Raw genomic sequence first — 21,713 nt, 5'->3', positions numbered from 1 at the left:
ATAGAGCTCAAAGAAGAAGGAATCTAATTCTATCACGAAGTTCTTTATAAAGAGTAGTTCATATAAAGCATGTTTATATATGAAATGCAGTCTTTTAACTTCAACTGAATTCTGCTCAGTTGAAATTAACTGAAGCTAACTTACTTAATTCAGTTAAATACTGGACCAGAAAAAGCTTAATATGAGACGCTTTTGTAAATACGAATAATAACACCGTGAAAAAATTTATGTTGGCAAAATTGTAGTTTTACTCTCATCAAGCTACTTTAAAGAGTTCCATTCAATAAGGATGTCGAGTGAGCCACTACAGTTTTCATTTATATTTGAAAGTTAATTCTAGTTTACACAATTTTAACATGAATACCGCTAGTGTAAGAAAAGTTTATATTATGATTTCATATTCAAAATTCCGCATTAGTGTTAATGTGACAAACATTTAATTTCTCTTATACATTAACCATCAATGTTAAAATAACTTAATCTTATGGTTAATTCTTACTTAAATAAGAAAGATTCAAAAACTTACGTAGATTTCAACTAAAAATGTAAATCGCATTTTAAAATCATCCAAGTAGTTGACATAAATCTTTAACCCCCCTTTTAAAATCTTAAGATTTTCAGAATAAGCTCTATTGATGGCAAAAGTTATTAATTAAATCGTCTAATAAATGACCTTACAGAATTAAGTTTAAAACACAGTATAACATTGTCCAATTGAGAATGTTAAAACGCAATATTTTACATCATATATTATAATTACGTCATTATGGTGACCGTAAAAATAGTAAGTTCGTCGCGACTGTATTTTTGATTAATGGATGTATTGATTTTAATTGATTAATAGATCTTTATAATTTAAAAACCCCGAAAATAGTTACACTATTTGGATCAACAAAAACACTACCTTCGAATTAATAATACAAGTGTTTTGAAGAGTAATATTTTCCATGGTGCCATGGATGTAACGAACGAGCAGATGAACGCAATCAGCTATTGTTTCGCACGAGAGCCTCAGCAAAACTTGTCTAAATTACTCAGCTCTACCAATTTATACTTTCCCCAACCAACAGTACTCTTCAACACATATGGAATTCTTAATATCACAATTATATGTTAAATTAAACGTCGAATTATATTCAATAATATTTGATGGTATTCTACAACAGTATTATTTAATTATTACTGTTAGCATCAATGAACAAGATGTTCAGCTTCTAAAGAGTTTAATTTAATAGAACTAATATTTACTTAAAGATTTATAGAATGATGATTTTTTGTAAATAATCTGAATATTCTGACTTTTGTGGTAAATGTAAGCTATGTATCTTAGCTACAAAGGATTTCATGACGTTATTAAAACATTTCCAGCCCCTAAAATACTAGCAGGTCCCAGCCTGTCGGTCATGTTTCCTGTACGGTTAACCGCTTTCATGACGAATACAACCGAAATTAAGGCCTTTGTGAACCCAAAGTTGCCCTATCAACGCCAAACATGATTGATCTAGAAGCTTACAAGGTAATGGCTGTGTTTGATGTGTGGATCATCTTATATATAATATTATATAATATTAAGATGCTTGGAACTTGGAAGTGTCATTGTGTATTGTAACTCGAATAGCGTCATTAAATTATTCAAAATGTTATCCAGAAGGGGCTAGTTTTCCCGCTTAGTCCGAAATCAAGTTAATAGGATCGAATTAATTCTGAATTATTTTTCTCTTGAACGGAATTTTTTTATACTATAACGAATTTTATTCCTCAGCGCCAGAATATGAAATATTTTTTTAAAGGAATAATCTCAAAAGCGATTTAAGAAATATATGAAGCAGTTTTACATGAAAAAGCCGTTGATAATAAATGGTAATCTAAGGGAAAATATGGAGTGATAAAGCATTTTTAGGACCCCGTCGGTATAATACGAAGTAATGAGAGTGAAACAAGATTATAAAGAATTATACAGGGCCAAGGCTTTTGAAACTCACTTCCAATTACACAGATAATAAAAGAGAATTTAAATGAAATTAATTTATTTCCTACTTTATGTCATACAAATAAATATTTAAAGTACAGAGTACTAATTGACGTGTTTGCTAACTATTATGATATTTCATGATACAATCAAATGACTATTGAAATGATTCTAACAAACTACGCTTATCTGAGAGTCAGTGTTTATTTTATGTGGCAATTTATATAAAATTGCTTGTAAACGGAGAAGAAAGTTTAGTTTCGCTCGCAGCATACACTTTGGATCGTCCAACCTACTCAAGAATTTAATTTAAGATCGAATAAACTTAAAGCATTCGTCTGTAAAACTATTTGTTATCAAATAACAAGATGCATTGATTGAATATTTGATTTATTATAAATCTAACTTCTTATGTTACATTGTTTTCAGTTATAAAAGGTTTTATTACGTAATTTTACACACACACATATTTATACATATACGTGTGTGTACTTATCTTTATTATTTACGTTATCTATAATATCGTATCAAATCATATAGTTTTTTTGTGATAACAGTAACTCATCGGACGGTACGCAGCCGTATAAGACTACATCACGCCGATCTTCTGTGAGAAGGTGGTACTTCCCCAGTTGAGCCAACCCATGTTCGAGCTGCAGTAATTTCACCACAGCCGGGCTCTACCACTTTACAAAATTATAAAAACAAAGTAATAAATATTTATTGCATGTTTGTGTCGCGTGTGGCTCTTACGTTGATTACGATCAAATACATTAAATCGGACCTTTTAAGATTACTTCTGTTTAAACCTGAGGTTGAAGGTTTTTCCTAAATGACGTGTCATTAAATAACCTAATACTTTTTAATTCTCAAAAGTTAAATGATATTTTTCACGTAACTCTTTTTATATTGTAACTGTAAGTAATTGTAACTTGCTTCTAATGAAGAAGATATGTTTACCCATACGTTTATTTCAGTCAAAACTTAGAAGTCTCAATTATAAACATTTTGCTTTTTCAGTACACTGAAGAAAAAAATTTGACTATTGTACATGTCGACGCCCCATGTCATATTTGATTATTAATAAGTGTGACGTCAGTAATGCTGCTACCACTGTCACTATTTTCAACGGTCGACTTATCTTTCACTTTTTCTTAAACTAATAAAAGTCACAAACACTTGCACTACTTTATTTAGCACTTTATCTTGCAGTTGCAATTAGATAATCTTCCTCCTGGATGGCTCTCACACTACTGTGTCTCTTCCACCAACGTTTCCGTAAATAAATAGTTTTTGTGAAGTCATTAAATTTACTCTTTTAATTTTATATATTAAGTTGCGATGAATAATCTCAGTAATTCAAATAAGCTCAAACATTACATAAGTTTTTAATCCTTATATTGTAACTTAATATTTTATAGAAAACGTATTTGATTAACATTTATTAAAAATTGTCACATCTATTCTCTAAAGTAAAATATAATGGCTTATATGGCTTATAATGGCTTTGAATGGCGTTACGCCGACATACGACATACGCCTATATTATTTTTGAAAACAAAATTATTTTAAAACATTAAATGTTATTACTTCTAGAGCTTACAAAGATTATAAATAACATTTTTAAAATTTAAACATTTTCTAAATTATTAAATCTAAATAAATATTTCTTAATCTATTATATGTTATTTTTTGTAATATTTTCAAAACCTTTATCTCGACAGCTGTATATCTACCGTATTATGGCTCCTACCTTAAGCCATTTAGAATGACGTTTCTTTACGTAAAATATATTGCCACTGAAATTCTATGCGAATGCAACATTTCATATCAACCGGTTGCACTCAGTCGAAATTTATCTCAGAACAAATCCTGAGATAAATTTCGAGGTCAAAACCTAAATATATATAACAAACATACATACATAGTATCAGACAAATCTATTCAAGTTGAATCTGAGTCGATACAAATAAGTTTAACTTTGAAAACGAAACATGCCAAAAGAAATATTACCTATAATTATATTGCAATACAGTTTGAAATATTATACATAACATATAAAAAAAATCATTCAATAATTTATTTACTCTTTAATATATTCAGACCAAATAAAGTAAAAGAAAATGTATTCATACTAAAAACTGTATTGTAGGGTCCTTAAGGAATACTTTTTTTACTGTTCATGCAAGCATTGAATACAAATGATACATCTTAATATTGTGGAACTAGTTATTCCAAGCGGAACCAATAAAGTATAAGTAAAGAAAAGCCTTTAAAAAAGGTCGTATAAGGTCTAGCTACTAATTTAATTAATAAATATTATTTGAATAAACAAATAATAGCAGTTTACTCGATTGTAGAACGAGGTGGGTTTAAATGGGATTATGACGAAGCTAGTTGATGGAGAATTCTTCAACAAGTTATTGAACAACTGACGGTGTTCTGACCGTATTGGCAATTGTAAGCTATAGAATTGTATGAAACGTCCATTCCTGTTAAAGTAGAGCGTGCGAGTACGTTGCGTATTTAGAAATTATTAAATGCAGGTTCCTCAACAGCTAGTGTTTTACTGTAATATAATGATGATAGTAATATGAGGATAGTCAATTAAGTCTGCTATTACAAATGCTGTTATACTGGAGTCAATTAAATTAATTTTTTATTAAACAATTAAAGAAAATGTAAATTAATATTTATTACAAAACGTCAGACCATTTTTATAATGTTCAGAGGCCACAGCTGCTCTTTACCATCAAATCGACAGTTGAATTGTTATTCTCGTAGAAAGTTCGGTTTTATTGTGAGTGTTTTAAGTTAAATCTTAAAATTCTATATAACTTGTAAATTATTTATGATTTACATATTTCATTACTTTAAAACTTTAATAAGATATTAATAATATTGAAATTTTGATTTTTTTATCAATACTTATAACAAAACAGTTAGAAGCTGACGTTCTCGACAGGCTTGACATATTTTGACTATATGAGAATTCAATAAATACTTTCTGGGACAAAAGACACAATACGTACGGTCAGACAGCAATCGTTTTGTGGGAAATTGCGTACTCAATGGGCTTCCCTAATAAAAGAATACCCTTAACAACAATAGGAAGAATTTAGGTTTTCTTTATTGATTATTTTCCTGGTTTTAAAATAATAAACTGCTTTTATTTATAATTACAATGTGCATTTTTATACAATTAATTAATTTGTAAAATACTTTTATATATATGTATTCAGTCGTACTTAAAATGTACTGTTATTATTGGACTTTTTATTCAATGCTACGTCTCTTTTGAAATAAATATTTGTTTTATTACTTAGTTTTAACTGTCTGATGCTTAGTAAAAATTGTCTGCTTTTTAAATAGTTTGCTTTGTTTTTCGATAATTTCGACATTAAATCAAAACTGTTTTGAATCATAATATAAAGAAAAAATAATGTTTTTTTTATGACCATCTATCTCTTTTCACTTAAATGAAAAAAATTCTTTTATAAGTTTTACATTATATTTTTTTAAGGTTGACTATTGTTCAATGGAATTATAAATGTATTTTCCTTGCCTGTATGTAATCGAAGTGGGCAGAAGCTGAAACAAATGAGGATTTCACGAACCCTATGATGTAATTTATAAGACGTGTAAAGCATTAGGCAATCGGGCGTTTGTATACGAACTACTCGCATTCATACAATAGCTGATCCGAATCCAGGATAAACTGGCTCCCTTTTGTGTTTCCCTAAGTAGAGCCTACGACGTCCTGATTAAAACACCACTCAAACTATCTAGAAACCACAGCTGAAGGTTAAACCTCAGATATAGTAATCCCAATATAGGTTTTGAAATCGACTTCGAAGTTATTAAAGTTAAACAATACAAACGGTCATGAAGCTTATTGCCCTAAAGAAATTGAAATGAAGTCTGAAAATGTTATTTTTCTTTCTCTATACCAAAAAAACTCGTTTAAGAAGGCCGAATCACCATTTAAAATATCATACACAAATTGAATGACAATTATTTCTCCTGTCTCTAAAAGCACGATATTATACACGAAGCAAAATTAGTTGAAGCACTTTATGTTGGAGGCAATTAAATGGAAATTGAAAATTATGTTGTAATAGAGAATATGAAGTTGACATTATAACCTTACACCGGCAACACTCGAGTGAATATCGGAGCTCCTCTAATTAACGGTATCACTTTGACGATGTATTAAATTTGAATATCATATGAAAGGTTCTGATACGAAATTAAAAAAGTTTATATTGCTGCTCACTTGTAGCAAAGAAAATATACAGTATCCTGTCAATTTTATATACGAAATAAATATACGGGACATTCTCGATGTTTCATAAGATACGAATAAAAATTTCTGTTACGTAACAGATGTGAAAAAATATGAACGACAGTCTAGACCAGTCTAGACTATATGGATCAATTTGCATACAACCTTGCACTAAAAGGTTGTAACATGTTAAGGTAGTTCTCAAAATATCATTCTTGTCATGGAAAACATAGAACCTGGCAGGAAAGGACATTGGCTTGTAGTTGTTGTCATCACCCAGTGATATTACCAAGCTTTCATTTTAAAACATCGAAATTAATTTTCAGATCTTTTCAAGAAATTTAGTTTTAATTGCAAATATAAGTATTATGGAATGTCAGAAACTTTAAAGAAAAAGATTTAATGCTTTTGTCGTCTTATACTGGATTGTATTCACACCAAAAGTTTTTTGAATTCTCGTCGAATTCAATTCTCTCTTCAACTTTACGTTTTGTAATCAAAATTTGTAAATCAATTAAACTTAGGAGATAAGCTGTTTCACACTCAATACTTAGATAAAAATATAAATTTAAATTTTAACCAAAAAAAGTTATATATAAGAAATGGTTTGTATGAAAAGATATTTATCTATAACTCATTTTAAAACCACTTACAATGTACACATTAAAAACACGCGTATGGAAAGATCTGTACGACATTAAATTTATTCCCAAATGAGGAATATTATAGCTATCAATATATAATTATTGCGACGAAAATTACTCATTCTGAACACGCTATATTTCATCTTCGTGGCAATTGACTGGGGATGTGATTTCCCTAAATTAATAACAGACATTGAACTCATAAATGAAGCAGAGAATGTATATTGGCATTTGAACAGTTGAACATTTCAGCGCCATTTCGTCATTAGGTTTGCGTGTTAGCATTATCTCTATAATTTATTTCCTCACCACCAAAGATTTATGGGAGCCAAACACTTGAAAAATGATGCGTGAAATTAAATCCGCTTCGGGTTTAAAGATGCTAATCACGATAACTTTATCCGGGATAAATGAATAAGGTCACTGAGTATTCAAGGTTTATTGTGTTAATTATTAGGTACATACGTATTTATTCAAATACATTTATTTCTAGAATAAATATTTTTGTTTTACTACACATTTTAATTGGAGAATTATATCATGTATAGAATTTCCATCACCAATGACACACATTATGAGTATATACACAACTTTCAACGTATCTCATAACGATATTAAGATTTACGTATAAGTTTAAGAAAGCCTATCAACATCATTGATTTGAAATGGCCATAACTTTTGTTAACCATAACGAATACAGCCTTATTATCATCATCGGTATATTCGATAAGCTTTTACGGGATTTATTAATGTGGTTGTCAGTATATTTATATTTTAGTTACTGAAGAGTCTCAGATAAAACCAGCTATTATATATTTTTTCCCAATAGCCATAACACGTCATTTCTATAATTTTTAGCATTAATTGAAATAAAAATAGGACATTATATATACATACATATATTATGTATATCTTGCATATATTGTTCTGTTAATCACCGTTTGCATAAATATTTTATGATAAGTAACGTATTCTACGAATGTGTACGTTTTGAATTCTCAAAGCTCCGGCATCCAGAGCGGTACGCCAGAAAATTAAGAAATCAATGGCGGTAAGTGATAAATAACAAGGACCAACTGACAGACATTCACATCTCGTCTGCCCGTGATCACGGTTGCTGAAAAGTAACCGAAACGTCGGGATTATGTAGTTTTAAAATAATAAAATCGCGTAGTATATCCGAAATATATTAGTTTCATTTAAATTCTCTAAAGCTATTACGTTTGTCAGATAAATATATTAAAAGATTTGACTAAGAGTTATTCTAAATGAAATTAGTCTTTTCAACTGTAATTACAAAGCTGTTTACATTTTCAACATTTCATTAAAAACTAATCTTGTACTAATCTTTTCAACAATTTCTATTTCTTATACCGCAAACTATTTTTTGACCCACAGAGTATGTATAATGTACAACACAGATCATATTGAAATACGTTTTTGGAATTATATATATTATTATAGAAGTACTGTTTGTTACATTACCATCCATAATGAATTTCTGAAGCTAGAATTATACGAAGTGAAACGCTTTTAAGCGTCATAAATATAATATTAGAAAAAAGAAACAGAACAGAGTATTTTATAGTAAATGGGTTTGAATTTCATCCAAGGTTCGTACTTTACTTCTTGAATGTTTTCAATTATTAAAACATTTGAGCTTAACTTCGCTTTAATAACGCACAAACATTAATCAGCTCGTTGCTCGATCATCGAATTATAAACATGAAAATTATTATTGCAATAAACAGTTTAAATATATTACTTTATGTGATATATATCTTGTGAATAAAAGGAAATTCATGTTAGTTACACCATTTATAACTCGAGAACTGCTGCAGGGATTTGGTTAAAAATTTGTGAGAAAGTAGCTCAGGACCAGGAACGTGCATAGAATACTCGTCATCACGTTCTAAGAAATTATATTATTTAATAAAATCCAAAAGGTGCTTGTTACCGCCTCTAATGCGGAACAGAGTTCTCTAGGTCTATACATTTCGATGTAAATCTCGTTTTGGTATATAATATTTCCGTTATAAATATATATGAATTTGCATTACAATTATTAAATTTCAATATTCGCTAACCTTTTATTTTATTCGTATAAAGTGTACGAGTACATGTGCTGTTTATACATTAAACCCTCACAAACAGACATATTCAAGTATCTGAAGTTTATTGGACACCAATTGGCTATCGTGTTGTAATTCTTAGAAGACATCGTCTACAGTACTGCTAAGATATCATGTAAGTATATATTTTTAATGAGAACTAATCAATCTTTTCATAAACGAGGCTTGTTAATTTCATATATAAAAAAAACAAGAATTGAATGAGAAGTCGCCATGACTATCGTCTACATATAACCGTAATAAAAAGTAAATAGGCACCAATGCGTTTTATTGTTGCTTTTTATAACTCATTTAATTACATCGAAACCAGACGGAAGATTCAAATACGTGGAATTGACGATGCAATTCAATTTAGAAAATAAACATTTACATCAATTTGCGTTTGGTTTCCAAATGGACAATTTTATAACCTGTAACGCAATATGGTACCTAATTTTATTACTGTGTTTTTAAACAATATTAGAACGATATTTGTAAATGATTGCTTACAATATCAAATCGCTTCTAATACCTCCCAAGTCTATGCTTTATCGTTATAATTTTTTTTGAGTTGACTACTTAATTTTAACTTGGACAACGGTGTTAAAAAAAAAAAGTCTATTCTGAGTGACTCTGAAGTTTGCACCTGTTGTTGGAAAGTTTCCCCGCTTTAATCGGTTTTTTGTTGCAAAAACTTCATTATTAACCTTATCTGTCCTCTGTTGATTGCAAAGAATTTGAAAAATTCTATATAGAATAGATAACAAGAATGTTAATTGGTTTTTAATGTTTAGTGACTTCAACTAGTTATTTTTTGTGATAGTTAGTTAGTTAGTTTTTGTGATAGTTATTTTTTGTGATAAAAATAAATTAAATTTACCATGCGATTTCAGGTTCAGTATGTTATCAAGGAAACTTATTAGATCTCTTAATTGTTGTAAAAACTATTTTAACCTCGAAATCTTCAATACATTTTTATTTTAGATTTACTATAATAATAACATTATATGATATACGAATCTGTGTATGTTTATGACTTAAAACTATTTATTTATATATGAATGAATTATTTCTCAGAATGCATAGAGGACACATAAAGTGACACCAAGTTACCTACAGAAGGCTCTTGTGGAGACAATCAAAGTAAAGAGGAAACGAACGAGTAAACAGTTTGAAAATAAAAACAACCGAATTCGACGAACCGTGTTAATGTAATTACACAAAACTAACAAAAAGGAAGAGCAGAATGTGCTGTATTATTCGAAACTACGGCGTAATTTCCGTAATAAAAAAAAGGTTGTGAGTCGGTCTGCAATTAGCGCGATAGCCCTCCCACGAGTTGTGTAATTTTTCACTTTCGTCATAACAACCTTTGCAGGAAACAATTTTTGAATTTGCATAAACTTTAAGCTTTATGAACACGTTTGTTTTTATATAATTCTATAGAATTTTGTAATTTTTTTATTATGACGTTATATTCAATAGTAACTGTAATCTTCAGTGCCAAATAATGTACAGAAATGCCTTTAATTATTTTCATTAAATTACATTTTCAAGTTTCATTCTAAGAAGTAGCTTTTATCTACAATTTATTGCGTAAAAAGTTTTAGAAAACAGACAGAAAATAAACATCGCTTGCTTAAATAGAAAGTAGGTAGTCAACTGAGAACACCTGTTTTTATTCTCTTAGGTATAAAATATAATGAATATATCTCTAAGTAATTTTCGGCAAAATAAAGTGTAAACACTAAAGTTAAACTAAGTTTCTTGTTTATAATATCCGGAAGAAAGAATGACAATATATTTGAAATATAATTTGTGATTAGGTTTATGTAAATGATATGAAAAATATAGAAAAGACTCCTTATTTGTGTTGTTAGCATAGCCGTATAAGATTAAAAAATATATATATTGGACATAAAGTAAGTTGATGTTGTGGTAATTCAACTCTTCCTTAAATCTTTTAGAAATAGGTAGGTACTTTATTTTTAAGTATCGATTTTAATCTTAAACGTAAGATCTTAATTAGAAATATAAAAATACCTCTTTGTCTATCATACGCGTTGATACACTCGCTGGTTTGGAATTGGCTGATGAGGGCTGTCTTTCCGACCCCCGGGGCTCCCACCATCGCAACACGGTGAAGAGCCACTGGTCTTCGCTCCTGGGTATCAGGGGCTGATTGCGCAGGTGATGACGGTGCTAGACTGCCAGATCTTGAACGTCGTCGGCGAAATGAATCACCACGGTTTACTATTCCTATAAAAAAAAACACAAATGAGTATTTATTGCAATCGTAAAAAATATATAGACTTTTTTATCAAATGCTGTTTGAACATTAATAGTTTTTGATAGAATTATTTTAACAAAATTTATTTAAAAAATATAAAACATAAAATATCATAAGATGTATTTTAATTAACATCACGGTTTTAAAACTAATTTTCTTCGTTCTTTAGAGGTGAGTATAGACAAGATTCAGTTAATAAGCTTTACTAGATTTATTTTAATTTTATCAAACAACTTACATGGTCATGATTGTAGAAAAATGAATTAGAATTTGAGGACAAACAGTACTTATAACAACTGTGGTAAATATATATTTAGAGAAATAGTTAACAAATCAGTTTATTTTACACCTCGTTGATTTATAACGTATAATAAAATGGTTTAATCCTTGTATACTTTTAACCATACAGAAAAAAATATGATTAATTTTATTTAACAATTGTAGACATCTTTTTATTCTTTTAAATTTTTAAAATGTTTACAGAAAAATTAAGAATAGACCGAATACATCCAACAGTTTTAAGGTAACTAGGTTTATTTAGTTCAAACGTCAAATATTTGAGACGCGGCGTTTAAATTACGGCATTACTGGATGTATACAAACCACTGGGTCAAAACAGTGTAGTAATGAATAAACATGAGGCATTACGCGAGATTTATTGTTGCGAACGTTTGACGTCAATCAGTATAAACGGCGCCTGCGCCTGCGCATGCTCATGTATTATTATGAATGTACTAGGTTTTGCTTCACTCTCATTAAAGGTGTATTTTTGTTGCAATATATTTTTAAAGATTACATAGAACATATTTTTATTGACGTGTTAACGTTTACTTTGGTTCCGAATAAACAATGACCGAAATGCTAAAAAATTTACGTTCTATCGATTATTTCAAAGTTGCATCTTGAATGCAAACCGTTTAAATGGAAAACTGACAAGTAATAAATGATCGAATTGAAAGAAGTTTTACATACATTTGTCTATCAAGAAATTACGTGCTTGGTAGAACTAAGGCACTCTCCCGTTCTTTTGATAAATTGAGACTGGCGCAATAAAGAATATTCCTTATGTTCTGTTGTAGATCTATTATAGTTACGTATCACAAACTATAAATAGCGCTGCTAGTTGGTTACTATATCTATTTGTTATAAATAGACATCATTGAATAAAAAAAAAATCATTTCTCATTGAACCCTATTCCGAGATCAACACCGACAAAGCTTCGGATATTAGCTTGTTTTTGATAATTCATCAATTTATGAATTTTATTAGCAATCAAATCAAAACCTAAATGTATTAATTTACCAGGAAACAATAACGACATATTTAAATTTAGGGTCGACATTCTTAACAAATATTACAATAAAATAAATAGTCTTAACGAGTACATCATTTAGGCAAAATCCTCTCGAATTTGTTCGGGTTAGTAATATTGTTATATTTTCACAAATTACTGTCAAAAAACTTTTAATATACAATAAAATCCACCAGGTCATAACCCGCTCACAATAAAATAATCGTGGATAATCAAATTAATTTAAAAGTAAACACGCATTGTGTTAACGCTCAGCAGAAGTTGGCGGGCAGCGCAGACTTGCCCACTTTCCAACTATTCATAGAGTCGGATACAAGATATGAGGATCTATGACGTAATCAAATGGGATTTATTAGAGTATTATGGGCTGCGATCTAGAAACTTCAATCAAAACTATCACTGTGCCAATCTAATGTATCCTCTACTTCCTTTGCCACAAGTTTTAAAATACTGTTATATTGCGCAAATACAACAGCGTTTCAAACCATTCATTTTATTGTTTGTTCTTTAAAAAGATTTAGAACAGTAAGTATGTTATATACATTATGCAGCTAGAATAGGATAAGGTGCTAGCGATGAATGAAGTTGTATGTACTTTATAAATACGAAACATATTTTATCCTCCGGTTGGAATAGGTCCAGACATGAGAATCAGTCAATATAAGGAGAAAAACTTATCAATCCCGAAATTCTAGAGGAAGATCATTTTGCATTTGTGAAAGTATTTTGGTGAACGATTTATGTTTTTATAATAGATATTCTATCCTATTATCAGGTGTATAATACATGAAATGTAATTTTAATGCATTTGGATTCGTGTTCCGTTGCAGACTGTTTGACTTGATGGGTTCAGATTTAGCTCAGACTCCGCTACTACGAAGTAAATATCCATTGACGTCATAAGTGATTCACATAAAGGTGTGTCAGATATGAATGTTATAATAATTGATGTTATAAATATTTTATGACTCGATATTAACAAATACTTTATCTGTTCCTACAGGCCCTTTATGAGTATATTCTGGTTAATTTTTTGCTCACAGATTAAAAACTCAAAGCCCGTTTGATTGTTTATAGCGAACAATGCACGTCTCCGGATATTAAATATTAATAGAGTGTAGTCCAGCCGACATGTTACACCCGCAAAGCACTTTATGTTACAATCAACTACCGCAGATTATGATTATATGTGTAAGTAGTATTTAAATTTATTCATATTAATGAAAAATGTTTTAAGAAATTATTTGCATATTTGTTTTTTTCCGCGTTTCCTCGAGTTATTCTTGAGAGAAAAAATTGTTATCAATTATTTAACCAATAAGGTCTCTAGGTCTTTTTCAGGAATTATTTCATTTATGTTTCTTGGTAATCGTTGGTACTCCTTTGTAGGAAAATTATGAGCGACTATCGATATTTTACTTAACCTTACAGTACAGTTATGTCATATTCATTTTCCGACCCTCAGTATTTAATGTTATTTATTCGTGAAAACTTGAACATTTTTCAGTCATTAATCGTCACAAGCAGCCGTATATTTTTCCGTGGAATAAGTAAATGGAATATTTGAAATAGTCACTGTTGAGTTGATAATGAAAAAACAATGATCGTTCCAAACAAAACCGGCATTAAAACTTACTGCCTAATTATATGATAGCAAATAGTAAAAAATAAAATTAATGTTTACGTACAAGATTTTATGTTCTAAAATGTTGCGATAATTTTTGTTTTGAAGTTTTTGTGTTGATTCTAAATAAATATTGATATTTATCAATATCTAAATGTGAGACATATTTATTTTAAGCAATTGAGGGTAGAGGCCATTAGAGAGTTTCCACTGTTCATGCATAGAATTCTCTAGAGTACTCATCAATGAAGTATACAAAAATACGAAAATATTCCTAGTTTTCAAAACAATATGATGTTTTATTTGGAAATTGTTTTTTCATTGAAATTATTATTTACAGAGTTATTTTTAGTATTATTAGACATTAACAATTACTTATGCACCTATGTAGATTCGTCTTACGCTGAAAGGAAAAAACAAAGTATAAATTTTATTAACAAAACAAACATTATTGATTACAATTTATTATGCTATGGCTTCATGCGCACTGGAATTATGGAATATTTTACCAATGTCAATGTTTTTTCTGTGTTGGAAGAATTATAATTTTGAGTAGGTACTTTGAGAAAAAAACTAGAAGGAGTTTGTCGAATGAAATAAAGGCGTTTATTTAATTATTATTACTTTTATTTTATTTTTTAAAAAGGACTAGTTATATTTTTACCAGAACCTAGAACTACTAAAAATATATTAATAACAATCAAATTTTATTATAATTATTTATTTGTATTTTATGTGGTTATGACATATTTTTGGACCACCTATTATATATTATGACAAAACTATACATACAGACGGAAATTCATCCAAATCAGTTCGCTAGCTTTAGTTTGATGAACACACATACAAACTTTTGAAATAATGACATCAGTATAAAGTGCCATCAGGCGAATGTAAAATACACATAAAAGTACGAAACAAAATGGTGTTGTATTATTGTCAACGCCTGTCATTTTGTGTTCATAAAAAAATATCAATTGTATTAGCAATCCAAGTTGCTCAGATAAGAACCTTTGATCTGCCGATAGGCCGACGGGTTCTGCTCCAGTTAGCATAGCTTTGACAGCGTTAGCGTGATCGATACATTCGTTTATCTGTGGTCTGTGGAATAAACCGTTCTGACCCATCCATTGGAGTTTTTTTTTTCATACAAGAGTAACACTAAGCATCGATCTGTGTTGCGTTCTGTCTATATAAATCTGTTAAATTGCGTATAAGAAAAAATTGTCACAATTATTTATGTACTTTTAATATATATAAAGAATTTCAATTAATATATGTGCGTATTTATTTCAATTAGAATTTGTGTAAGGATGCAAGAAGTCTTCAGCTCCGTTGAATATCAAATAAAGCTATGTCATAGAAGTTATTGCCTTCTCTCAAGTAAATTCGATGACATTATTTAACTCTAAGAAAGTTAAATTATTAAATCTCATAAATCTTTTAATTTGGTAAATTTTAGTAACAAAATCTGATGTTAAAAATCGACCCTAATGTTAATGCGCACTTTTATTTTCTGTAAGCTTTTCCTTAATAAGAATAAAAACCCTTCGGGGATCCAAGGAACGTCAGCCGTCGCAGCCTTTTCCGTCTTTTTATTTCAAAACTTGATCCTTATTCAATTGACTTGTGTCATATAAAACACTTCTGCACGTATTTACTTTTCCATACAATGAATGAGAGGTAAATGAATTGAGGGTATAAAATATTTAACCCTAATTAAAAATGTATTTTTTTGTTGTCCTTACAAATTACATGAATTTTTGCACTCCAGCTGTAACTTATGTTCGTTTCAGCGACACAGACGTTAAGTCCGGAAAGCCTCATACTAAGCGAATATTACAAATGATGTATCTTAATAGCCGGCTTTGTTGAGACGGTGAGTCATTTGTCTATATAATGGAAGGTAATGACGAGAAAAGAAAATTTTTAAATTATATTCTCTACATTTGAAATTTAAAAATTTTACCTTATATAGCTTTGTCATTAAAAAATCCTGGACTTGTGCAAGTTTTAATTGAATTCAAGTTTTCTTTACCAAAAACATAAAAGTTTAAATGAAAATATTTTAACAATGAATAAAGACAATTTGTGTATTGAATATCAAATTACGAAGTTGTTAGCGGTAGATGGCAAATAATAAGACTAACCGACAGACAGACTTTCATCTCGTCTGCCCGTGATCACCGTTGCTGCAAAAGAACCGCAAAATCGTTGGTAAAAAATGCGTAGAAATATCTGAATACCTCACTTTCATATCAATACACCCGAAAATCTATGATATCACTGTTGAATATTCTTTCAGCGAAAGAATAAACTTGAGGTTAAGCAAATTAACTGACAATTGACAATTAACTCTTAATACCGTTGCCTGTTCAGTTCATACTTGTGAAACGATTACAACTTTCTGATATTTCAGGTTTTAATTTTTTCCAAGGAATTGTCTAAAGTCCTTCCGAAATAATCTAGTACAAACGTTCATACCTTTAAAATTTTTCACTGAATTTACTCTTATCCTCACACGGTCAGACAAACGTGTTCTTAAAATAAACCGTTTTGCCTACTGAGTTAGTTACACATCGATAAAAATTGTTGAAATAAAAATGTATATTTTCAGATGTCAAATTTATTATAAAGAAAATAAAATTTATATGAAATTGTAAAATAAAACAAGTTACATACTTAATCAGTTATCACACCATTAATGCTATAGTTTTCGTTATTTTTACAGATGGTATAAGCACATTATTGATATTCGTTTTTAAAGCGCTGGAAGCGTTCCAATCGTAACATTTTCCAATAAAATGTTCCAGTTCTGTTAAACACTCCAGAGTTTTTTATCATTTACTAGATGAATGAATTTGTGTCACCTATTCTTCTAACATAAAACTATGAATATTTAGTTCTGATTAGACTGATCTTTAGACTATTTATATTTTTGCAATCTATGTCAATGTACAACTGCTATCCAACTACAAAAGTATATTTTTTATCTGTACAGAAATATGTTATACAGATTCAATTTCCAAATTAATTCCCAAATAAAACAGCTGCAATTTAATTATTCTATATCGTAATTCTCTCCAGCATTATCTGTTTCTTAGTAATACTTTTGACTGACGTTTTGTTTTTCATTTGTGTACTATGCTAAAATTATAATCAAACAATTCAAATGCAATGAATCTGAGCGTCTAAAATTGTATTAATTTGAAATTCAATAACAAATATTTACGTGTAGAAATTTCTCGGAGGTTAATATTTATAAAGGAAATAAACCCATCTAACTTCACTCTCAAGTCTTCCGAATCCCTTTCTTATATGAAAACGGGAAATGATACTTTAAAAGGGATACATTGTTTACGTGGGATACATTGTTTACGAGGTAAAAGCGATAGTCGTTTAGCGTGTAACAAAATAGTTGATATTTGTTAAGAAAAGTTCTTACAACATTAATGAAACGCATGAAGTAGTATAAAGAAAATGAAAATACATTTACACTATACTCCATGGTAGGACAGAAAGGAAATAAATAGTTCCTGAAGCTCAACTCGAAGTAGCGAGTGGTCTTAATATAAAAATATCTATTAATAAGTCACTACGTGTTCATAGTGTAATAATATTAAAAATAAAATATATTGAAGCCTGAAATATTAATTAGACTGTGAAACTAAAAGTATACAGTATACTATTTGCACTACAAATTTTCTCCATTAACAACAATTACCTCAGGCTTAACTCAAGCAATAACTATTAATGTGTTTTTAAAGAGATAATAGTTTTGATTCAAATAGAATCTTTATTTTAAAATCATAGTTTTTGTATACTTTAATATAAAATAATATTTGTTATTGAAATACTATTGTCTTTATAACTTAAATACTGTTCTCAAGTAACAAATGTTTTTTAACAAACAATAAATTTATATACATATTCCGCATAAGGTAACTGATAAAGTTATACGAGTTTTAAATTTTTGGGACAAAAATTATTGAATATGTTTTAATATTTATTACTTACATGTTCATAAGTATATAGTTAAAGCCGTAAAGTTAGTCCCCGATCACATATACAACAAATTATATATCTGATAAATAATAGATTTCTTTGAAATCGTTGCTTTATTTGTGATACGTACATAGATTCCAATATACGTGCATCGAAGTCAAGAAAGACAAAAGAATCGGTATCGTATACATTATACAATATATACCTTTGAAGTTCTACAATGGAATCCATTTATAATGACATTGAAGGGAATTGACGAACATCTGATAAGAGGACGCCATACAAAGTGTGTTATCGAAAAAAACCTTTTTTATTAACACATGTCCTTACTAATTTTATTAGAGAAACATGCTGTATATAAGCACATATTGCACCTATAGGGATGTACATATGTATAGCTACGTATTTCTCGTTTTTAATGTAAGTAATCTGTAATTTTTGTTTATGAAAATCGTTGAAATGATCAAACGAACCACGCTTAATTCCTCTGCGAGAGATTATTTTGATTGTCCCTTTCTAATTCGCATATTATTTTAACTTTCTCCTCAATACTAACTGCTTTACGGCTTCGAGAATCCATTTTTTTAAAGGATACCACTGAAATCGGTACGTCACTTTTAAATGAGCCAATTTTAACGTACTGAAATTCAAAAACGAGTCACTCGGATACCAATGAAAAATACCGCACGCTTGATGCACATAGCACATAAGCTGACGTAATTTATTGAAAAGAGGTCACAGTAGAGTCGTGTCTATAAGAGAGGTCAACGTATCCGACTTTTTGACAAAGGATTTTATATGAGAAAAAAGTTCGTAGCGTAATAACGTCATACCCAGTTGGTCAATATAGGGAGTTATAAACGGATCCCACTGTAATTTTATCTGCAGAATATTTTCAGGTTTTATTTAATTTATATCGCATTTTCGTTTGATCATTGTGATTCTTCTTTTAATTTTTGAGGATACTTCTGATTTGATCGTAAAAGATACATTGAAAAATATTTCATATTCAACAACACGCTACAGAAAAGTATTGCTCATATTTTTATATAAAAATAAAAAGATTGATGTTCTGTTTGTGTGTTGCGATAACCTTGACATCATCAATTAGAGGAAAGTTTTATTCCGATTCAAAAATAAAAAAGATTTATGCGATTAATAAAGTATTCAGAAGTAAAAATACGATAAAATTGATTAGTACTAATCTATTATAAAGATGAGTTAATAGGAAAATATAATATATACAGCTTACAGTAATCATTAAACAAAATATTCAATCTCTTACTTTTAGTTATTTGATTTGTGACACAATATTTTTTTTATATAGTGTTTTTCATTGTTTCCAAAAAGCGAAAAATAACCCATTCTACCTTTTATAATAACAGTTAAATGTGGAAGGGAAATATAATGGTCATTAAATAAACATTTAAATAAGCATTTAAATTTCATATATTTTATATAAATAACGTCGCTTACGCTGAAAAAAATCATTTGAACATTTGAAATAGGGACGTATGTTTCCATTAAATGAGAATAATCTGTTTTAAACGTACCTGATTATTAATGTTGTTCGGTTTATTTCAACTAAAAAAATGTATTTCAAACAACATCACACACGATCTTCATAAAAACGTGTTTCATTCGTATAATTTCTTTTAATTTAAAAGTACAACTCTCAAATTTACATTATAAATAAAATATTGTGAAGCAATTTTGAAAGCATATATTAAAAGCATACTTGCAATGTTTTAATGATGCTGACATATTTTGCACCTTGTACATTAAGGTTTGACTAACGTGTTACGTGTGACTTACAAACAAATTGTTAAGAACTTTGGCGTGGAGAACTTTGCTAATATTAATTTAATCATGCCCTAAGCTGGTGTTATATATATTCTAATGATTGAATAAACTATTTGGGTCTATAAAATATTTGCTAGATAAAAAAATATTTCTTAACGAAAAAGTAAGAAGTAAGAAGTACTCCAACGAATTTATCTGTTGAGAGTGTGTGGAACGTTACTAAGAAAGGTATTTATTTTCGATGACAAGCAACTTCCTAGAGATAACTTCTATTTTACTCAATAAAATAAAAGGGTGCGTCTAAAAAGAAATAACCTTTTCTGAAATAAAAGACTCCCAGAATAATGTATCTGATAAAGTCGGGGGCACACCACGAATTTTACGAATTACCATTAATTTAAGTTGTATATAAAGCTTTCTTGTCATGTAACTACTCATGTTAACAAACAAATAACTATAATCATTTGAATCGATTTTTTATTATTTTTTACTTTATTATTAATATGCGAACTTTATTAATATGACAGTTTGTTTTATTTTTAATAGAAATATATTTTTATATACGTATTGTATAGTCAGTTTCGGAACTTAGTCACATGAACTAATTTACCAAAATGTACTGGTATTGTAATTTAAGGTAAAGTTAGACGTCGTAGTGTGGACTGAGCGCAGAAATATTTACCTATCCATATATATTTTTCTTGTTGTTAACAGCAAGGACTATTGGCTTTGATATTTGTAACAATAGAAATGTAGGAAACGGCGAATATATATTTATTGAGCGGTAAATTATTTGATTCTATAAAAGGGGAAATAAAACAGTTTTCAAACTTATCACAAGGTTTGGTATGCTTCGTATATAATATTTTTCTTCTGTTTCATCTCTTCATACGTATTGTAAGTCTGATACTATCCTTAAAGCGGCTTCGGGTTGGACTGTAACGATTGATACGTATGAGAAACAATACAAAATCCCAGAGGATATTTATGTATTCGCGAATTTTAGAGCCAGTTGTGACAATAGAGCTCACGGTTTATAAAGATGTTTATTTTTTTATTATTTATCATCAGAGGTATTTCTATTACGGATTTAATTTTGATAAATTTAAACGTACGATATTTAATTAGTGACGTTAAATTAGTCCTACGACAAAAACCTTTTGCATGCCTCAGAATGAAAAATACGAAACAGGCCAACAACATTCTTTTGATAAATTTTAACTACTAATAATTATTTCATTAACTGTAGCTGATCACGTCAAACAATTTTTAAATGAAACTAATATTTTTCCGATTACTACGCGTATTTTATTATTTTAAAAACTACATAATCCCTACGTTCCGGTTACTTTGCAGCAACCATGATCACGGGCAGACAGGGTGCCTCAGGTCTTAGATCTCATTAAACGATTTTTAGGTTTGGGTCAAAAATATTTTCTAATATTAATTAATTGCTAGTTTACTATTTCCATACATTTGAAACAATAATAATACACACGGGATATTTCCATTTTGATGAACAAGAAACTCTTTGAATAATGTAGCTTTTTTAATCTATTTTCCAATTTTAAGGTTGTTATTTCTATCCCCAAAATGGTTATTATAAAACATTAAAACAACAAACTATATATGTAACTGTACTTAACCTTATTATAAAAAGCAATCAAAC

General features: G+C 29.2%; 1 protein-coding gene across 1 annotated transcript in view; it reads right to left on the bottom strand.

Annotated features, from left to right (window-relative positions):
• LOC116772648 (GTP-binding protein REM 1) overlaps positions 1–21,713 on the bottom strand; it is a 48,094-nt gene that overhangs the window by 6,681 nt on the left and 19,700 nt on the right. Inside the window, exon 2 of the mRNA XM_032664891.2 lies at positions 11,053–11,268. Within this exon, the coding sequence (XP_032520782.1) occupies positions 11,053–11,268 (216 nt within the window). The remainder of the gene's footprint in view (positions 1–11,052; positions 11,269–21,713) is intronic.

Source organism: Danaus plexippus, chromosome 12 (genome assembly GCF_018135715.1).
Source record: "Danaus plexippus chromosome 12, MEX_DaPlex, whole genome shotgun sequence".
Taxonomy (NCBI): Eukaryota; Metazoa; Arthropoda; class Insecta; order Lepidoptera; family Nymphalidae; genus Danaus; species Danaus plexippus.
This window is presented reverse-complemented; position numbering and strand designations above follow the sequence as displayed.